General features: G+C 35.9%; 1 protein-coding gene across 7 annotated transcripts in view; it reads left to right on the forward strand.

Moving 5' to 3' along the window:
• LOC106068790 (uncharacterized) overlaps nt 1-20864 on the forward strand; it is a 28070-nt gene extending 7206 nt beyond the window's left edge. For 3 of the 7 annotated variants that reach the window (XM_013228271.2, XM_056014003.1, XM_013228270.2), the window contains exons 2-9: nt 3428-3492; nt 13965-14117; nt 15289-15330; nt 15438-15534; nt 16716-16860; nt 17022-17106; nt 18860-18945; nt 19455-20864. In XM_013228271.2, coding sequence (XP_013083725.2) covers nt 14003-14117; nt 15289-15330; nt 15438-15534; nt 16716-16860; nt 17022-17106; nt 18860-18945; nt 19455-19490 — 606 coding nt within the window. In that variant the 5' untranslated portion in view covers nt 3428-3492; nt 13965-14002 and the 3' untranslated portion in view covers nt 19491-20864. Of the gene's footprint in view, nt 1-3427; nt 3493-7180; nt 7337-10667; nt 10690-13964; nt 14118-15288; nt 15331-15437; nt 15535-16715; nt 16861-17021; nt 17107-18859; nt 18946-19454 lie in introns of those variants that run through there. The other 4 variants (XM_013228267.2, XM_056014004.1, XM_056014002.1 and 1 more) reach the window with 3 other exon arrangements.
• Nucleotides 20865-22164: the final 1300 nt, after the last annotated feature.

Here is a 22164-nt window from a genome sequence, read left to right on the forward strand (position 1 = left end):
AGAGAAGGAAGAATTAAAATATTTTAACAAACTGAAGAAATTTTATGATGATTTAAAAGTTCATGGTTCTTCCGGCAAAGATTATCAGAAAAGATTGTTTTTAGAGATAATTGACACAACTACTGAACAATTTTCACTGCGTTTTGAACAATTTCGAAAATTCGAGTACACCTCCAAATTTATAAAATATCCAGATACAGTAGATTTTGAAACTCTGGATTTGACCATGTTTGACCATCGGGTGGGATTACACGACTTTGAAATGCAACTTGTTTAGTTTCAGAAATTTATTGACTTACGAATACGACTTGAATTAATTGAACGTGAACGGTTAAATGGATCATTAGAACCTCAGATAGTAGCAGAAAATGAGATTCTTCAAGTTTGGAATGACCTGCCTAAAACTTTCAATTCTCTGATAAAAGTAGCAACATCCATTCTGTCAATTTTCTCGTCTACTTACTCATGCGAATCTTTATTTTCAACAATGAATTATATTAAATCAGATGCCAAAAGTTGCTTGACCGATGAACTAAGTGCGGTAACTTTGAAGAATACACGGTATACACCAGATATCAAACTGTTATCGTCTACCACACAACAGCAGAAGTAGCATTGATTGACCTGCCCTAAGACTTCAAATCTGTAGGTCAGGATAATAAAATTGAATAAACAAGTAATATTGTTACTAAGCTGTTTTTATACATGCATTTGACTTACTGGCTGTAGCACTTCTTTTCTTTAGCGGCGACACTAGAAGACCTACTGGGCACGCGACAATCTTCATTGTTTTTAAATTGAAATTAATTGGCACTCGGACTGAAAAAGGTTCGCCAGCCCTGGATCATTAGGAGATAGGTGGCTTAATGGTAAGTACTTACCGTCATGCGTTGATTCGCCATACGGGTATTTGGGCGAATCGCGGACATCGCCGAACGGGCCACAGTAATGTCTGTAGCTCTCGTATTACATTGTTAAAAGTTCCCCTTTCAGACCTTGTGGTCTATAGGGCAGATGATGTAAAGGTCACCTGTTTCTGTGGCCTACGGTTTATGAGGGTGTCATGTGGTCAGCACAGCGACCAACCGCCTTTACTTTTCCCCAACTAATGTCAAGTACCCATTAGAGCTGTGTGGACTCAGAGGCGTCCAAAGATCCCGAAATTCAAAATCCCAGGATTCGAACCCAGCGCTTTACCACTATTACAAAAGAGGCCCACGAAGCGCCCTGATTGGCTCTTGCCTTTCCTTTGATATCGACTATTCGTTTCGACAGGTCTGGGAAACTTTCTTGAGCTGTATGGGAACATACATGCATTACACATAACAGCAGGGGGGTTTGAGCCTCTCAAGGCCTCACTCAAATTTAGTTAGATGATGATGATGATTTTCACGTTAACTACGTTCCCTTTAGTAATAGAAAATAGTCTCAAAACTATGGCATAAATTATTCATATAGCTTATCAGCCCATCTTCTTCTAAAAAATACAATTCATAACATAGTCCCATGCAAGCATGCGTTTGGTTTTGTTGAACAATCTTTAGATTCAGTGATTTTGATGATCGGATGATCATCACATGCCACGTTATTTGTAGGTTGGATTGCCTGGTGATGCTAAAGGCTGGATTGCATGGTGATGCTAAAGGTTGGATTGCCTGGTGATGCTAAAGGTTGGATTGCATGGTGATGCTAAAGGTTGGATTGCATGGTGATGCTAAAGGTTGGATTGCATGGTGATGCTAAAGGCTGGATTGCATGGTGATGCTAAAGGTTGGATTGCCTGGTGATGCTAAAGGCTGGATTGCATGGTGATGCTAAAGGTTGGATTGCATGGTGATGCTAAAGGTTGGATTGCATGGTGATGCTAAAGGTTGGATTGCATGGTGATGCTCAAGGTTGGATTGCATGGTGATGCTAAAGGTTGGATTGCATGGTGATGCTAAAGGTTGGATTGCATGGTGATGCTTAAGGTTGGATTGCATGGTGATGCTAAAGGTTGGATTGCATGGTGATGCTTAGGCCGATTTCGACAAGCATTCCGCTCATAGGTCCCCGAAGAAAATTAAGATCTTGAAATTCAGGACTCTTAAATCGCCCACCCAACTCAAAGGGGAAAGTAAATGCGGTTGGTCGTTGTGCTAGCCACAGGATACCCTTGCAAACGGCAGACTATTGAAAGAGATGAGATTTACATCATCTGCCCAATTGATCGCAAGGTCTGAAAAACCTAAATGGCATAGCCTGTGAAGTATGACTTTATAGAAGAGCTTTTTCAAGAAAGATGCATTTCCAAAACACTCACGATTCTTAAAGACAACTGTTACATAAGATCTGAACGAAGCGGTCGTCTCCTTTCCATTAGGACTAAAACAGAAAGATTTAAAAACTCCTTTATCCCACTATCGGTCACAGTGTTACAAGATCAGCTGTTGTCATCGAGAAGTACATAGAAGTCAAACTCATAAAGCTCTGGTTGTGAATGTGTATGTGTGTGAGTGATTTAAAAAGGTTTCACATTGTATGAATATGCAAACAAGCAAAATATATAAATACTTACTAAAAAAGAGCTTACATAATGGAAAGAACAGCTCATTTACATCCATATTATCTTAATACTGTAAGATTTATTTATCTTTTCTGTATCAAAGAAAAAATAATTAGTTACGACTAATTAATTTATTAATTATTATTTAGTTAATGTTTTGATTGATTCATGTTTTGATAAGGACAATGAATAATTGTGCGAAGTTTCAACTTGATCCGAGAATGAGAATTGGGAGAAATAACGTGTAAAAAACGTGTATCAGACAGACAGATTGGGAGGAGACAAGCTTTGTAATGTATATATATATATATATATATATATATATATATATATATATATATATATATATATATATATATATATATATTCAAGTTTATTTTTGTTAGGCAAGGGCTGATATTCTTGCTTTGTCCTCGTTTCGTATTTAATGCAGTGCTGTTCAGAAAAAAAAACACAAAATATTTGTATGTTTCCTCCTCCCCCATTTAAAAATTATTTTTTTTTGTTTTATTCTGTTTCTGTCATTCTTTCTATTAAATCTATTAGTTCATGTTGTTTTTTTTATATGAGATAAAGATGCCCCCCCCCCTTACCCCCATGTTTTAAACACCCGTCCCTTTTTTTTTTTTCTGCAAATTCAGTCAGTTGAGTACTCAACACGCTTCTGTCTCTAAAAACTTATTGTAGTTGTGACTAAAATTTTACTAATTTACACGTACAAATACTAACTGTAAAAAGTATTGTTGTTGTTTTGTAAATGCTTAACTAACACCTAGATCTGTTCTCGTGTAACGCTTACTTCAGTTAGATCTAGCTCAGTGTCTAATTATAGCGTCATTTTCTCCTCAACTCATGTATATCTTGCATATTCTTATTCGGCAGGAGCAGACGTTATTGTCCCAAACACACACGAGTTACCTACCCTAACCCAAGCAAGCTAAACCAGTGTAAGCTTTAAAAATAACTTCCCTTTTTGTATACACACTTTTATTATTATTACCTTTCTTTTTTTTTTTGGGCTTTAATGTATAACTTTATTGAGCTGTAAGTTATATTAAGCTAAGTTGATCACTGTGTAAGGCTGTGGTGGCTGAGTGGTAAAGCGATGGCTTCCGAAAACTAGGGGTCTCGAGTTCAAACCCTGATAGAAACTGGAATTTTTGATTTTTTAGGACGCCCTTGAGTCTATCCAACTGGGGATGTAAACGTGGTTACTAGTTGTTCTGGCCTCACGACACCCTCGTTAACCGTTGGCTATAGAGAAACGTGAGCCTTACCTCGTCTGCGCCCAAAGACTTGATCACTGTGTGCAACGTTCATTTATTCTTTATAAAACAAACGATTCATTTATAAGCATTTGTTGAGACCTATTTTTACGCTACATTCATGAAGAACATTAACACCTATCTGTTTAAAACATTTTTAGATTAGTTTGTCATTTTAGCTCTCGTGTTTTGTTTGTAATGTTATCACAGCGCATTGAGCCTACAATTTGTTAACAGCGTTCTATAAAGTAAATTATTATTATTATTATCATTAGTAGTAGTAGTAGTTTAGCTTAAAGTAAAAAGAAAAATGTCGCAAAATTCATTACGTTTTAAAATGAATCAATAAAATGGATTCTCTTTTGTATATTAAGATAATCTGTACATTAAAAAAAGTGTAGATTTATGAAAGTTACATATTACATTAGACCAGCGATGCCCAACATAAATCGACCTGCGGGCCATTTTAATTCCCGACACTGGTGTCGCGGGCAACATAAAGGAAAGGTACAAAACGAAATATAATTGGCCCTAAACTATTTGATTAGAAATCCATGGATCTAGTTATTCTAGTACTTACATCCATTTTTTCATGCGCCAGAAAACGGCTTCATTTCTCTACTAAAAATATGAGTAACATTGTAGCTAGCTTTACCAACGACTCATTTTCTTGTCTCTTTTTGGTAAAATTCTCATTAATCTTCCAATGACTTGACGAAGTTTAACAATCTTTTAATTCGCGACTCATACCAAGAATGACGTCAAACTTGTTTTATAATGCCGTTTATATGTTGTTCTTTTTTTTTAAAACAGCCACACTTTCTTTACTAATCAAATACGTTGGCTTATTATCATTTTCCACATAGAAATAAAGGTCCTTTCCCCCCCCCCCTTTTTTTTTTTGTGTGTGTAGATTCCACATTAAAAGTCCCATTTCATAAACACACAAATGTTAAAGGTAATGGTACCAATTAATCGGAGAAAAATTGAGGGCCCTAGAGTAGGTAAAGAGATATTTTTCAACGTTTGGGGGGGGGGGGGGTAAGCGGATTTTTTACACTTTTTGAAGACATTTCCACGGGCCGGATGGAACCACGTCGGGGGCCGGATCTGGCCCGCGGGCCGTATTTTGGGCATCATTGCATTAGACCATTGAAAAAAACAACTCTAGAGAATTTAGTTAATTGATAGCTCAACATATGGAAAAACGTCTCCGTAGAGATTCAGATGGTTTATCTTATCTAGTGATATACCCACAGGGTGGAGTTGCCCTGGGCGCCGGAGCATGTGGGTCGCCAAAATGGTTATCAGAACACTACATAAAATACACGTGGCTGCAGATTGTTCGTTTATCAACGTCGCTTGCACTCTATGTTAGTTTTTAATTGCTCATTGCTGTCTGTTTTGCAAATATGGAATACGTACACAGTTGAACTGGGGGATTGCTGCCCTTGGTACACCATTTGTGTGTGTGGGTGTGTATACAAACCTTTCTTCCCTTGGGCACAACAGACAGTATGCATAGTACCAACTAACCCAGAGGCTACTCTTCTAAGTTCGAATCACTTTCATCACACTATATCAACATGAGAACATCACGTGACCACATCATGGTAGTATGTTTTGTTTGTCCTGGTCGATTAACAGCAAACATTGATAGTCATTATAAGTCTAAACGTTGAACATTATTACATGTAAGTGTCCTCACTCAGTTCAATAAAGTGTCTGAAGTTTGTCAACGATATTGACTAGTGGATAAGACAAAAGTATTTTTTTTTTGTTTTGCTTAATTCTCCACCCTACCTCTGACATACTAGCATCTAACCCGGTTTAGTTTTGGTTGAGAAAGACCCAATTTCTAAATGAAAGCAATTTTCTTCTTAATTAACTTCTTTAAGTGTTGAGTGACACTTTTAACAAGCACAACCTTACCGACTACCACAAAATTAGGTTATCGAAACTTTGATTTGAGAGTCGCATCGTTGCTATATAATAATAACATTACTATTATTATTATTTGTAGCTGGAAAAAAATTATCATAATACAGTTTAAATTGGAAAACGTTTGAAATAAAGGAAAGATTATATTGACACATTTAACATAGATCTGTGCGCTTTGGAGTTTTCTTTGCTAAAACTCTTTCTGGGTTACGTTTCAATAACAAACAAAATTACATAAAAATATTATTTAATAAAGCAAAGCTTATGTAAAGTGAAGAACCGCAAAAATACTACCATACATCCCAATACTGCAGATTAAATTCCTTTTTTTTTTCTACATAAAACAATAATTAATTACCACGAATTAATCAAATACTTGGTTAACGTTTTGATTGCTCCGAGAAGATTTATACCAGGCAGACAAAGTGAGCTGATAGAAGTTTTGTTGAAAGGCAAGAAATGCGAGAATATTTGTTGCAGTGACGTCCCCTTGAACTTCAGTTTCATAATGTTAATTAGAATGAAAAACCTCAAGTGCTGAATGGAAACGTGTGGCCCCCTTTTCCCCCTCCCTTGTTCAATCCTTTAACAATACTGTAGTTCAGTGATGCCCAAAAATACGGTCCATCCGGCCCGCCGAAATTTGTAGAACCCCCCCCCCCCTTTTTCCAAAAAAAAAAAAGGTTGACTAATGTATCTTTACCTACGTTAGGGCCCTCAATTTTTCTTTAATTGATTGGTACCATGACCTTTAACATTTATTCGTTTATGAAATGGGACTCTGAAAGTAAAATCTACCAGCAAAAGTGAACCGATCTTAACTTTTTTGTGGAACGTGATACTAAGCCGCCATTTTTGATTTGTGAAGAAACTGTAGCTCTTTATAAAAACAACAACGTAAACGGCATCAAACAAATATGGCGGCATTCTTGGTTTGAGCCGCGAATAAAAGATTGTCAAACTACGCCTACAGATTAGAGGATCGATGGGAAAAAAAAAAGACAAGTAAATGAGTTGGTTGTAAAGCTAGCTAAAATGTTGCTCATATTTTAAGTACAGAAATTAACCCATTTTCTGACGGGTGGAAAACAAAATCTTCAGAAATCCAATACATTAATGAAAGTATTAGATCCACGGGTTTCTAATTAAATAGTTTCAAATTCAATTAAATTTCATTTCTTTTTTTTTTTTTTTTTGTTTTTACCTTTTCGTTCATGTGGCCCGCGACATGAGTGTCGGAAATCAAAATGGCCCGCATGTCGAATTATAGGTTGGGCATCACTGCTTTAGGTGATCTAATTCTCAGTGTCTATGTGTCCCAATCTTATCGACTAACTGAGTATATGTAAACTAATTGTAAATGTTTCTATATGCCCCAATCCAATCGACCAACTGTGCACAGTCCTTTGAGGAGATACAAATCAATCTGGTACACACGCGGTCGATACTGGTGTTTGTGTTCACCGTGTTTCTCTGTTTATCAACCTGGGGGCAACGACGTGGTCCGTTTACTCGTGTCGAGTGTCGTACCGCTGGAAACTTGATTACTAAACTGTTTTGGTGATTAATTCGAGGTCGACCTGCTGTAAGTGTGTTAGATAGTTGTGACATGGTACCGATGTGTTTTGTTTGTATGCAAGATAAATAGATTGTATATACTTATTGGCCGCCTTCATTTGTAAGACAACTGTGGCTTATCTCGTTCAGCATTTCTATTTGTTGGCTATAGAGCCCTAGTTGGGGGAGAGGCATTATTGTTTACTTCACATGTGAAAGATTCTGACTGCGTTGGAGGAGCCAGTTTTTTTTTTTAAATACTAATCTTATATCAACCCACTCTGTCTGTCTGATAGAAATGTTGAACACAGTTATTTCTCCCACTTCCCGTTCTCAGAAGTAGTTGAAAGTTTGCACAGTTATTTCGTGTCGAATACAACACATAAATGAATCAAACAATTAATCAAATAGTTAATTAAATAGCGGGAATTAATTAATGTTATTTGATATTGAAAAAGTGAAATACGTCTTACAGTAGTGGGAATTATTCCCCTTATATAAGCTTTTGTTTTTCTTTCTAAAAAGTATTTGTTATATTTTGTTTGTTTTCCGATTGACTTTTCTTTGACGGTTGACAGTTGAGGTCATCGTTACTGCCCTGTCCATTGATAGTACATCTATATATATAATTCTCCTCTTCCCTCAAGAGTTTGGACGAGAAGAAGAAGTAAAGGAAAGATCATTCTTTTATTTCTGCAGATCTAATCCCACGAACTTTACGAGCCTTGCGTGTAGCGAAGTCATGAAAATTTTATTTCCTACGTAGATCACGCTCAATAGCAATAATTAGCTAATGTTTCAATCTATCTACGAGAATTGTTGAACTAAAGTAATTCTTCATTAGTTTAAGGCGCGAGAAGCTTCTTTCACCAGATTACACAATTACGGCTAGTGCATAATGCCGTTTTTATTGGCGTTTTCCATATTGAATGACACCCCAAAATGACAATTTTTGTCTATATATTTCATGAGATTTGTATGAGTTTTCAAAAGATTTTTAATAATTTCCGGAGATTTCCATGACTTTTTCATATATTTTGCAATTTCAGGAGATTTCCAGGAGATCCTGGTAAATCAAGCGGCCGCGAAAAATCTGTTTTAAGTTATAAAATGGTTTAATTTAATAATTTACACATAGAATTAGCGCGGTCCTATGAACGTGTGGGGCCCACTGCGGTCGGATAGGTTGCTGTGGCCTTATGGCCGGCCCTGCAAAATATCGGCGTATGCTACGCCGCCGGTTGACTAGTGGTGAAATAATGAGACACTGACAGCATCTTTAAACTGTGTCCTCCAGACTAGAGCTTGAGACATGTAGACATTGGCTAATCTTTTGCTTGTACTTTATATATTAACTTGTTTTTTTTTTTAATATAAAGGAATTATTAGATATCTTATCTTATAATCTTGACAGAAGATAATTACGATTCTCTTAGCAAACTTGTATTTCGTACAGTTCAAAATGTCAATCTTTTTTACGCATTAGAGCCTTAAAGATCTCGGTTTAAGAGATGACGACCGGACAACGTGATCATGATACCGTTCAGACATTGTTTGTCAGGGAGTACGGGTATGTCATGTTACACAACTCTACTCAAGTACATTTTAGTGGGGTCGGGCAGCTGACGGCGCAAACTATAGTACTGCTCCACTGTTGTTTTTTTAAAGCATGATATTTTCAAATGACCAGTGACCTTTCATAGAAAGTTCACCAGACTCTAGTCACCACTCCCTAAGGGGATTAAGTCGAAGTGACAGCCGACGAAGACAAGAAAAAAAAAACAACAACATTTAGCATCGTTTATAGCCTCTATAGTTTTTACATTTTGAGTTCATGTTCTACAAACTGTATTATAATGGTATAATAAATATATAAAAATTGAAACTCATATTTTACTTGTCGGTACCGGTCCAATGGAGAGAGAACTCAAGCCAGATGTTAGTGTTATCGGATTATACGCACCTGTTTTATGTTGAATGTTGCAAGCATTTAGCACTTATCATTAATGGTATGTTTATTTGTAAAATATGCAAATCAACAATGATAGAGTCGGACTCATTTATACCACATTCAACAAAGAATTAGACAATACACGTCTGACTTCCTTGGCCCTTGGGCCAAATAAATTTCCGACACGCGTCAAAAGCCGCATCGTTGACCCCCCCCCCCTTAATCCTTACTGCCTTATTAGCACCTGCATCGTGGGCAAAAGCTTATAGGGCCGGATAGCATCGCTTCACCGACCGGATATGACCATCTTGCCGTAGGTTGTGCATCACTGGTTTAAAAGATTATTTACTTGCCTACGTGTCAGCATTGGAAGAAAGTCGTGGTTAACACTTGGAAGCCCATTCGAAGTTCTCGGGTTCAATCCATTTTTTTTCGGGCTTGAACTTCCCGACGTCAAGTTGATTATTTTGTTGTCTGTCTACTCAACTCACTGCCACAGAAGCTAGTGAGCACAAGGTCACAAGGTCTTATTGTCAGTTTAAATCTGAAAGGCAGAACTTCAGAAATCCATTTGGAATCTCTTTTTCTTGCTAGTAACTACGTTAGTCAAAGTTCTTCTTCGTTCTCATTTTTATGTTGGAGCGTTCAGGTGACTAGACCAATATATGAGATGAACTGCTCTGTGGTTTCCAAATCAGGGAGCTCTCCATATAGTTTCTTTCTATTGGGGTGCTTTGGGGCATTGGAGTCATGTTCTTGTTCGGGCCTCTTGGTAAAGAATGTAGTTTTGAAGGACAAAAAATTAAAGTTCTCCTTTCAGACCTTGCGATCTATAGGGCAGATGATGTAAAGTCATCTGCTTCTGCGGCCCATGGTTAACGAGGGTGTCATGTCGCCAGCACAACGGCCACCCGCCTTTAACTGTCTGTCTCCGACAAATGTCAGGTACCCATTAGCGCTAGGTGGACTCAGATGCGCCCAAAGATCCCGAAATTAAAAATCCCATTCTTCACCAGGATTCGAACCCGGAACTCACGGCTCAGAAGCTAAGCGCCTTACCGCCCAGCCACATTAAATCGTACTTAACTGTTCTACACATCACTGGTTGGCGACATATGGTCAGGCTAGTTCACAGGACACACAGACCCTGCTCCACTCTCCAATGAGAGGGTATCGAAGAATCCAATTTGGTCTGGGATTCAATTACATCTTACTGAACAGCCGGTGGTCATTGGATGATTCCATATCAGCATGCGGCCTTGGACATTGTGAGCGTGAGTGGAACGCGCGCGCGTCATCCTAGATAAGAGAATGTTATAAAGCTGTGATGTGGTTGAAACAAGAACAGTTACAAGTATTATAAGAAATAACAAAGTATTAAAAAATAATAAATAAATGTCACAAAGGAGGTAGAGGAAGGACGATGTCGGGTAATTAAGAGTTAAATAGAAAGTCGCGTAATGTTACAAATCTTTAGTCTTAGATCTTTATAGATCAATAGATCCTTAGTTATAAATCCTTGTAGATCTCTAGTCTTATAGATGTTTACTTTATATATCTTCATAAATCTTTAATTATAGATCTTTTATTTCACTTATAGTTCTAGTTCTGGTTGTCTTTTGAATAACAATAAAAAAAAAGCTTAATATCTGTGACTGAAATCTGTCTCTTTTCTTTTATATTTTTGTCTTCCCGAGTATGTTGTATCTGTCTGTGTACATTTTGTTGACATTGACAGAACTTCTGTTTTTTAAATTAATTATTTCGCAATGTTTCCAAACAATCCAACGTCCTGTCATGTCTCGCCGAAATGTTTGCACAATTATTTCTTTTACCTGACAACGCAAGAATCAGTTAAACAAAATGACAAATTAGTTAATTAACTATTAATAATTAATTATTTTGTTAGGTATATCGAACAAGAGAAAGAAATTGTACTTGACAGATAAGCTGAATTGGTTCCCTCTATAGCACGTCTTCTGAGGCTTAGTGAACAAAAACATGAAATAGAAACAACAATCTATACATAGCTTTCATACGCTCTTCGCTAGAGTTTACCTTGTTTTTACTTGCGAAGCCCGAGTAGGCTTTAGTCCACGAGTTCGATTTCATGCCGTTCACGTTTTTGTATTAATACATTTATAAAAAAAACGATCACCCAAATACCCCGTTCTTTCTCCCCCCTCCCCCCTCCCCTTCCTTTCCAACTGGTCCAGACAAGTGAGAGGATCATAGCGTATTGAGAAAGCTAAAAGCATGAAATAGCGCTAAACAAAAAGAAGTGGTAGAAATATTTCTAATCGCACATATTTATTATTGTTAGTCCAGATCTATTACAAATTTAACTACGACTGATCCAAACACTCAGTATAAATTTTTTTTTTAAAGTATTTTTTTTATTATTTTGCTTGTTAACTGTATATCCTTATTAAGGTGAGACCACTTAAAACGAACAGATATCCTCATGGAATTACGCTTTAATCATTGTTGAAGATCTTATCAGACTTACGTTCTACTGTAAAATCGTTGCTTGGAAACATCTTCAAATGTATATACGTTGGTTCTATGACAGCCAATTACAGTCACGGTTGTGTTTATGCCATAACTGGGACATTAGAGCAGATAAAACCCGTCATCTTGGTGAAGGGGTACTCGTGATTTCAAACCTTTTCTGCCCAGAGGCGCTAGGACTTCAGGAGTCAACTTCAAGGCGAAATCAGAAGTGGAACCCCTAGGTATTGGGACTATCAAGTATTACTATGGTATTCCCTCGGACAGCTACTGCAAATGAGTTGGTCCCTAGCTTTGAATCGTACGCGACCGTATTTCATTTTCTGTAAGGACCAGGAAACGTGCGTCCATCGTCTCTCGAGATGGAAGTAGACATGTATAGGCCTACACGATGGGAGGAGCCATGTATACATTACAGTTCTTTTATCCCAGGTCATCGTGAGCCTCCAGTCTGTGGTACACACGTAGGCTACACAGTGCACGCATGACATTTAATGATATCTTCGCGACCCCCCCCCCCCCTCACTGGATTAGGATTTATCTGGTCTAGTACTTACAGGCAAATGATCGCAGTTGTTTCTTTTTTCTATTTGTCCTCCTCTGCCCCCCCCCCTTTTCACCCAACACACATCAAAATACTATTTCCACTGGGATGGAGAGTGTTGGTGTCTGATTCGATTTTCATGAAGAACGTTAGAGTGGACCTATCCAGTAACGATTTATTTGGATGACCGACGAAATGGACGATTTGCTTTCCGTTACCAAGGTGACACACGACACACACACACACCTCCCCTCTGCGTAACCATGGAGAAAGCTATAGAGTTTGGCTATGTATTTAATGGGGCTCTGAACTGGGCTGTGAGCTATCGTCAACCAAAGCTAGCTTGAAGTGTGACCGACTCTGTTTAATGTTATTAAAGTGTTGTTTTTTTTTAAAGCCTTTCTTTTTGCGTGTTAGGTGAAGCGCATTGTGGCCTGGTTGTTCCAAGTATTTTGTAAAATTAGTTTACTGAAAAAATAAAACAACATTGTACAAGTTACAGCTTAGTGCACCTGGTACATGACATTGTGGAATGTTCTATTCATCTTCTTTTGTGTTTATGTTTTTTTATAATCTAAAGACCTTATTTCATCTTAAAGTTATTTTTAATCAAACAAATCAAATGTTTTTCAAGATTATAAGATTATAAAAGTCGTGAGTATATGCTTCCTATATAGGTGTTTCATCTTGTTTTGTTTGTAACCACTGGTTAAGATGTTGAATAAAGAGTCATGACTCATACTGTTACTTCACTTTTACTGTAACTTCACTTTTACTACAACTTCACTTTTACTGTAACTTCACTTTTACTGTTACTTTACTTTTACTCTTACTTCACTTTTAAAGAGTTGTTTGGTTCTATACTAAAGTAATTTTAAGTTTAATTTTTTTTTTAGTGAGTGATTGTCAATGTTTCTGGAATTAAAATCTGGAATTAAAAAAAAATATTTTTGACTTCATTCTTTTGTAAAGTATTAACAGGAGGTCATTTTTTTTATACACCAATCAATAGCCAGTGTCTTTGGCACAGAATGGCATATTGGTATCATAATGTTCTCTAGTGTAGCTAAATATTTTTGTGAACCAAGGGTACAATGAGAGCCACTAGCAGATTTAGTCTTAATTCATGTCTGCTGTACTGTGCTGTTTCTGCCAACCAACTGCTTTTTTGTTTTCTTAGAAATAAAAAAAAAATGCATATAAATATAATAATAGTAATATTTAAATGATCTGTCTAATTAACTGTGTTGACTGATAATTTAACTTGTGTGAGCAAGTCTCTCAATTCTGTTACAAATCTTGTGCCTTTTACACTAATATTGGAAATTTTTAGGACTAATTATAGTGTTTAGTATAAGATATATACATACAGTGTGTTAAGATTGAAGTCTAAGGTATAGATATTAGATACTGTACCTCATGTGAGATGTGGTTGATTCTAGATATATATACTTACTACAGGATTGCCAGTGGAGTTTTTGTGTTGGTAATTCTTTTTGTATGGCTATGAAACATTCATAAAATGACTTCCAACTTCCGAACTTTGTCCAAGTACTCTACCACATGCTTTGTATGAGCTTCAAGAACCATTTGTATTAATCTGATTACCTATAAACAAAAATACTTTACATGTATCAATGCTTGTTGCAGCTCAGAGTTGCAGTCGTTGTGCCAGAAGTCTGAAGACAATGAATACAGAACTCAGAGCTATAGTTATGAGCGGGCCATCAGGTGGTGGTAAAAGCACTCTTCTCAACAAGCTCTTTGCAGAGTTTCCTGGTTGCTTTGCATTTAGTGTTTCACGTAAGTTACCGACAATTCTTTTTATAGACTTTTAATAGTATTCGAAGTATAATTCTTTTAAAACTGATATCCATTTGAAAGACACTATTAATAGATTAGACATCAGCTTGTGAAAGTAAAAGAAACAGTCTGTTCACTCAATCCCTCTATTCATTTATCCCAGTGGCGCTACAACCCATAGAAGGCCCTGGCTTGCTTCAACAAATCTTTCCATTCAGATCTCTCCTAAGCTTTTAATCCCTATGCCTGAACTCTGTGTTGTTATATATCTGCCTCTACATCATCAAGCTATCAAATTTGTGGCCAGCCTTTGCTTCTCGTGGCCTGCCTTTTGTTCTCGTGGCCTGCCTTTGGTTCTCGTGGCCAGCCTTTGGTTCTTGTGGCCTGCCTTTGGTTCTTGTGGCCTGCCTTTGGTTCACCTCCCTTTTGTTTATTTTGCGACATACTATTACCAAACACTTTTCGACACTTCAAAAGGTGTCAGGTGCTTGCTAGATCTTTAAGGAAAGATGTACATCCCCTAATCCCACAGAATCATTTACAAATACATTTTGTACTGGTGCTGCAAGCTGCCTAAAGAAGTTTCCCATGTTTGGGTATAGCTGCAAGACAGCAGAGGTTTGAATTCTTTCTCCTAGGTGGATAGCCAATCAAAGCTAATGAGCTCCCTCCTGTTTGAAGCTTATCGGTTTTGATGCCAATTTCTTTAGTGATAAACAGTTCTGCTGGGCCCGGTATCTGATCCACACATGAAGGCCAGGAGTTGGACTGGTTGTCAGAGGCTATTTGAGACTTATGCCATTGTAAACATTTTGTTGGTTGTGGAGTGCTTATTTTCACTACCACTTTGGGCAATGACAACCTTGTGGAACCGAATTGCCTTTACTCCCCCCTATTTATGTCAAGTACCCATTAGAATTGGTTGGGCTCAGGGGAGTCCTAAAATTCTGGAAGTCCAAAATACCAGTCTTCACTGAGATTCAAACTCTAGACTGCTCAGACCCTACAGCCACCATGCCCCATTCACTTACCAGTACCTTACCATTAATTATTTACCTCCCCCTAAACCTGTCTAGATTTGTTTTTAGTGAGTCAACTCTTAACATTGAAAAATATTCATTTAGTCCAATTTTGTTTTGTTTTGAGTGCTAAAATGTTGCCATGATTTCAGACACTACAAGAAAACCAAGACCTGGTGAAGAAAATGGTGTAGGTATGTAGATATTTTTAAAATGTTCAGTCAGTTTGCTATCATTGTGATCTGTTAACTGATTAATGAGAATGTTAATTTTTCAAATAATTTTTCAATCCTTCTTTCAGCATATCATTTTGTTACTCATGAAAAATTTAAAGAACTTATCCAGAAAAATGCCTTCCTTGAACATGCAGAGTTTTCTGGAAACATGTATGGAACGAGGTAGGACATGTTCAGATGTTTAAAAATAAGGAATTCAAACAATGCATACTATAAAGTGATTTCATTGTAATATATTTTATTTTAAGGACTTTTATGAACAATTATGAGTACTTTTAATACTTAAATATAAGCAGCAAGTAAATTTTTTGTTTTAGAACTCATTTCAAAGGGGGAAGGGAAAGTAGACAAAAGGTTTGGGGAGACTTTGGGTTGGCAATGAAATAAATTTAATGACCATAGTAGAACTAATTAAAACACTTGAGCAAAATTATACAAGGCAACAAAGTATTATACTTTTGCATCATTAGAATGGTGGTTAAATTATAACACTGAAGCATTCTTTAAATGTGAGTTTCATTCTTTAAAAATATAAAATATGAAAATATTATGTAGTGGGGGAGGGGCGGGGCTGAGTGGTAATGTGTATGGCTGAATGGATCTTGGGTTCGAATCCCAGTGATGATTGAGGTTTTGAATTTAAGAATCTGCTCTATAGGTTGTAAGGTTTGGAAAGGATACTCTAATTTTTACTTTTACTATGTAGTGGATATTATTATTATTATAGCTTTTATATAGCGCTACTTTCATGCTTATAGCATGCTCAGAGCGCTATGGTCCAATCTCTTTTGTGGACCAGTGGGGGTATCTAGGAGTTGGTTTTCCATGCTGCCTTTAGGCGCTCAATAAACACAACTCTGCCCGAGTCGGCTGTCGAACCTCGAGCCCCCTCCTAGGTAGCCAAGCCAAGTTCAAGCGCACTTAGCCTCTTGACCACGCTTCCTACTGTTGGTATTCTTGAAAAGGATACTTTAATTTTTACTTTTATTATGCAGTGGATACTATTGGTATTCTTGAAAAGGATACTTTAATTTTTACTTTTACTATGTAGTGGATACTGCTGGTATTTTGAAAGTTTTCTTTGAAACCCAGCTGTACTTTTTTTCTTGTGGTACTGTTACTGATGTATAAAGTTATTTGTATGAGTTTTAAGAATCATCAAGTAAAAGAGGCACATTTTTACTAGCTTAATTACAAATAGAGAATCAGCCTTGTTAGCTAGAGTACTTGTGTGGTCATTGAAGTAGCTCGAGTAACAAACACTTCCTGGCCACAAAAACCTACGTAATATACATTTTCTTTCTTTTTCTTCTTCTAAGCACACAATGCTTTTACATTTCCAGTTTACAGTCAGTGAAAGATATCAGTCAGTCTGGCAAGCTTTGTGTTTTAGATGTTGAGATCAATGGTGTTAAAAGTATAAAAAAGTCTGGCCTTACACCTGCACCACGATATATTTTTATTGCACCGCCAAGTTTAGAAGTATTGGTATGAAAAAAAAGTTTTTCTACTTTTATTCTATTGTGTTTTTCTATTACTAGAAGAAGTAATGCACATTTCAAAATAGTTTTTTTTTTGGTGTACCTGCATTTAAGATTTTTTTTTTTTATCCTTTTTACTTAGATTCATTTATTTATATTTTTTGTTAGAAACAAAGATTGTTAGCTCGGAATACAGAAACAGAAGAAAGTTTACAGAAACGCCTTGACACAGCAGAAGAAGCTTTGAATTATTGTAAGCTATTTAAACTCTTTTAGTTTTAGAAAAGCCATTAATAAAAGACTTAAAAAAAAAAAAATCCCTGCTACACATTGTCTGTTTTCTAGTCTCCCAGGATCTGGTCTCACTTCACCTTTGACTTGCATAGTTGAAGGAGTTCTGATTGTGTACTGAACAAAAATTCACATGTATTTCATGAGACTTGCCAGTCCTTCACATAGTCAAACCAGCATTATATGAAGGAATACTCTTAAAGGAGAATCATACCTCACAGTGTGTTTATACCAGCTTAGTACATAGTCATACTGGCTCTCAGTTACAAAATCAAGAAGAATCCAAAACACAAGAAACCACACCCTAATAACACAGGCCCTATATTCATACTCATTACTAATAGTGTTATATCCATTGGAACACAAACTTCATAGTAGTCAAGGGTAGTTCTGAAGGAAAAAAAAACATACACACATATGATGCTGTTTGACATTTGAGTTGTCCGCAAGCTCTCTGATGTCCCTTCTCCATTATGTCACCACATTTACAAAGTCATAAACTTGAGGCTGTACCATTGAACTAAAATGTACATTGAAAGGTCTCATGGCATTACAATTACACCACAAACAATTACCAAAATTGCATAAAAAAAACAACAATTTTTTAGTCTTAGAGTTATATATTAAATTAAATCTTTAAAAATGTAATTCTGATGATGTCCAAAAGCCAGTGTAAGTTTGTTGACTATTTGTGCTATGTATTGTAATGTGTAGGGCTGCTGTGACAGTGCTCATAACCAAGTCCCTCCAAGTTTTTCTTGTTCAACAGTAAGTCATGACTTACAATATGACCAGACCAGCTCAGCTTTCATCTTTTCACAGTATTGAGGTGTTTCTCCATTTTGCTATCCAGAGTGTTGATTAGTAAAACTACAAACTCATTTTTATCTTCAATTCCTGGTATCTGATACCCAGCAGTTTTCTGTAGCATTTACTCTCAAAGGCTTGAATTCTTCATTCAGCTTCAGCGTTCAGTGTCCAATGTTCACAACCATATAGAAGTACAGAGATTATTAGCGAAGAATACAGTTTTTATTTTATTGGGAAGCTGATGTTATTCTTACAGATTTTCCACAGTTGCCTCATGGCAGCGGATGCCAAGCTTAAATGGGTTTATATCTCTTATATTGATCCTCCATCTTTTGTTATTATTGACTGTAGGTATTTAAATTAGTCAACTTTTAATATTTGGCCACCACAAACTAGTATTTTGCTTTTTACTGCTCTGATTTCCATGCCAACTGCTCTAGCTGCAGCATCCAGTTTTGAAGTAGGATCTTATGCCTGGTCTGCATTTTCTCCAATGGGGTCTGCATCTTCTGCATACCTGAGATTGGAAATAGGCCTCCTATTTCTGGTCAGGCTAGGAGTAAATCCTTCTAGAGTTTCTATCATAATATGCTCCAGAAATCTATCTATCATAATATGCTCCAGAAATAAGTTAAAAAGAGCTGGAGAGAGAATGGATCCTTGCCACACTCTTATACATGTCCTAAAACTTTCTCCAATTTTATTGTTCAGAAGTACTGAGCTATTTTTATTTTGGTATAGAGCTTTTATAATATCAATAATGCTATAATTGCGTAATGATTTTATATGATAGATGGAATCTAACTCATTATAACCTTTGTTTAAGTGTTTTTGTATTTGTATTTGTATTTTGCTTGTTCTCTATCAAACTTAGGACATTTTTAAATTGTGTATTTCTCTTGCAGCCAAAGAGAAAGGTGCCTATGATCATGTTATAGAAAATAATGACCTGGATATAGCTTATGAAAAGCTGAAAGGGATATTATTTGAGGTAAGACCAGTATGCCTTGGACACCCTTTATGGAGGTCTCTGTCAATACATTACACTGATCGGCCTTTCTAGTGCAATGTACTCATGGTGTACTTTATAACCTTAGAATGGATAAACAAAGTGGCAGTGGCAAAGTACTAATGCTGACCCAAGTTTTTAGGTTTAAATTCTGTTTTGATTAAATTTGATTTTTCTCAGTTCAGATTATATCTCAGTTAACCCAGCTACTGATAACTAGCTTTATTGTCTTATTTGTGAAAGGATTACTGATAATTCTGCTGGTTCCCCATACAAGAATATATGCTACCAATACTTAATCTTTGGCTTTTTATTTGAGGCATTCCTTCAAGCTGATTAATAAATATTGTAATGAAACATATTTATGTCTTGAAATGAAACATATTTATGTCTTGAGATGAAACATATTTATGTCTTGAGATGAAACATTTATGTCTTCCTCATTTTTCTATTTAAAAAAATTATTTCTATTTTCTTTTTTTTTTTCTCAGGACATTAAAAAAGTTCAAGATAACTTGAGGAAATAAGAAACAAATAGTTACGTTAATTTTTGTTGAGAAAATAAATAGATATGTTTTTGTTGAACTTTAAAAAGTCCAATCTGTATTTACTACTGCTACTTTATATGTAAAGCACTAACTTAAAAAACAAAAGCACAGCTCATGGCAACTAGTTTTTTTTTTATCTTTTAAGTATACACCTAACTATTTAATTGTATTTTTTTTTAGATTTCAATTTGTATCACCAATATATTATTTCAAAGCATTTCAGAGACATTTTTTACTATAACTTATTTCCTTTTGAAAAACTTTTCTTTCTGACTTTCAATGTGGCTATTTCTTACCACATGCAAATTGTAATTCATGATCAAATGATTTGATTTGTTAGACAAAGCTGCTACTTTTGAAGATTTTTTTTACATTGGTACACATGTCTCATATTACAGTTTTCATACTTTGACTCTTTCCTGATTATCGTCAACCAAAAAAGAAATTGTAGCATGAAGAGAGCACAATTTTCAGACATTATTTGGCCCATTAATTTTTTAGAGCTCCCAGTTATGTTGAACTGAAACAATATTAGTTGATTTTTTTAAATTATTTTATGGAATCTCTTACATATATGATATAGCTCACAATATGATGTTTTTTGTTGACGTGTTTATGATAGTGCACAATTGTATCTTATTATCTAAGAAATAGCAAAATGAAAGATCACATCTCTGTCTATGCACTGTTACATTCTGTGAACATTTAATACAATGTTACTGTTATAAATGTTATCTGTGATTATCAACTTAGACATTTTGTATTCCCTATGTACTTAGTGAACATTAACTACAGTGGAGACTGCACAACATTGGAATATCAAAGAGCAACAGTTGACAAGGTTAAACGTGGAGTTACTTATTGTGTACCAGTAGCATAAATTCTTCATCTTTCCTTTGCATTCCTTGTGGAACATAACCCTGAGTAAAAACAAGCCCACTCTCCAGGGTCTCTCTTGCTAGTTTTTTAATGGCCTCTCAGCTCTTTCCTGTCTTTAAGTAGCATAAATTACATTAAGCCTTTTATACAAATGTACTGAACATCAATAGTATTTTGTTAGTTTTTTTGTGTCTATTATGTTGATCGACATGCTCAGATGTCATGCTAACAATGTCCATCTTTGACAGCAAATAATTTAAGCTTTTTTTTTTACATTGCGGGACTATTTTTGTGTGTCTTGTTTGAAATTAGCAATATATTTGTTATTCTAGATGTTAATTTCACAGTGATATCACTTGGAATAAAAGAACTCTGCCAAATGTTGCTATATCTATATATATATATGTGCACATAGGTCAAAGAATGTACTGTTTTGTATTATAACTGATGAAAATAAAGGTGACAAGTTAATAAGCATGATTGTTAGTTTCTATACTCTGTGAGATCACTCTGTTTATTAAGAATTCTCAGGAGGTTTTAAATTAATAAGCTAATAGTTCCAAATTAGAATCTTTATTCATTATAAAAAAAAAACTTTAGAATAAGAACATTCTAGAAAAGATTGCATGTTGGCCATTTTAAGTTGTAGAACGAATATGTTTCATCTTATCACTCATTTGTGCACTTGGTCTTTCACTGAAGAAAGATTTCCACCCACATACATCACATGTAAAAGTGGCCCCTGATAGGCTTGTTTTTGTTTTTTTCAGTGCTGAAGTAGGTGAGTGGTTCTAAATCTGTGGTCCTCAACACGACTTAGGGGGCCCACAGAAAGATAAAAGTCTAATCAATTAAAATATCTTTTTTGGAGGCATGGTGGCTGAGTGGTAAAGTGCTTGGCTTTTGAATTGTGGGTCCCCGGTTCAAATCATGGGATTTTTAATTTAGAGATCTTTGGGCGCCTCTGAGTCCACCCAGTTCTAATGGGTACCTGACATTAGTTGGGGAAAACTAAAAAGGTTGGTCATTGTGCTGGCCAAATGACAGCCTCATTAACAGTGGGCCACAGGAACAGATGACCTTTACATCATTCGACACATAGATCGTTAGGTCTGAAAGAGGAACTTTACTATTTATTTATAATAACTTCTTCTCTAAAACCAGTTCATCTAATCGTATAATTTGAATAATAACTCACTACTGTTTAATGTCTATTACGTAGCATTCTAGGCTGACCTAAACCAAAGATTTAAAATCATTCTTCATTTCAATATTCCTTTTGAGCGTGGACAAACTCAGAGCCCAATCTTAGATGAATCCAAACTACTGAAGGAGAAGCTTATTGAAATATCCACAGCCTAGGAACGTAATCCAGTGTTTAAACTAGAATACAACAAATTCTGGTTACAAAAACATTCCAAATTTATATCCTGCATGTAGGGCTCATTGTAAAGAAGTTGTTGACTGCTGTCCAGTCTTCTTATTTGGTAGAACACAAGGAACCTTATCACTAATGAAACCAACGTTGAGCACAACATAAATTCTAAACCACATCAACACCTTTTCAAAATTTTTTTTTACATATTGGTAACATAAAACTCACAAAAAGTTAGCAGTAGGGTACCAAAACCATGTCATGACGATCTCCATTGTGTATTGGTGAGTTTCTGGTTTTCCCAAACTCAGCAAGCTGATCCTAGAATGTGAGTTTTAGCCTTGTACAAGAATAACAATGAAAAATAAGAAATAATGAAATACTTGTAGATTCTCAGTT

Source organism: Biomphalaria glabrata, chromosome 16 (genome assembly GCF_947242115.1).
Source record: "Biomphalaria glabrata chromosome 16, xgBioGlab47.1, whole genome shotgun sequence".
In the NCBI taxonomy this organism is placed as follows: domain Eukaryota; kingdom Metazoa; phylum Mollusca; class Gastropoda; family Planorbidae; genus Biomphalaria; species Biomphalaria glabrata.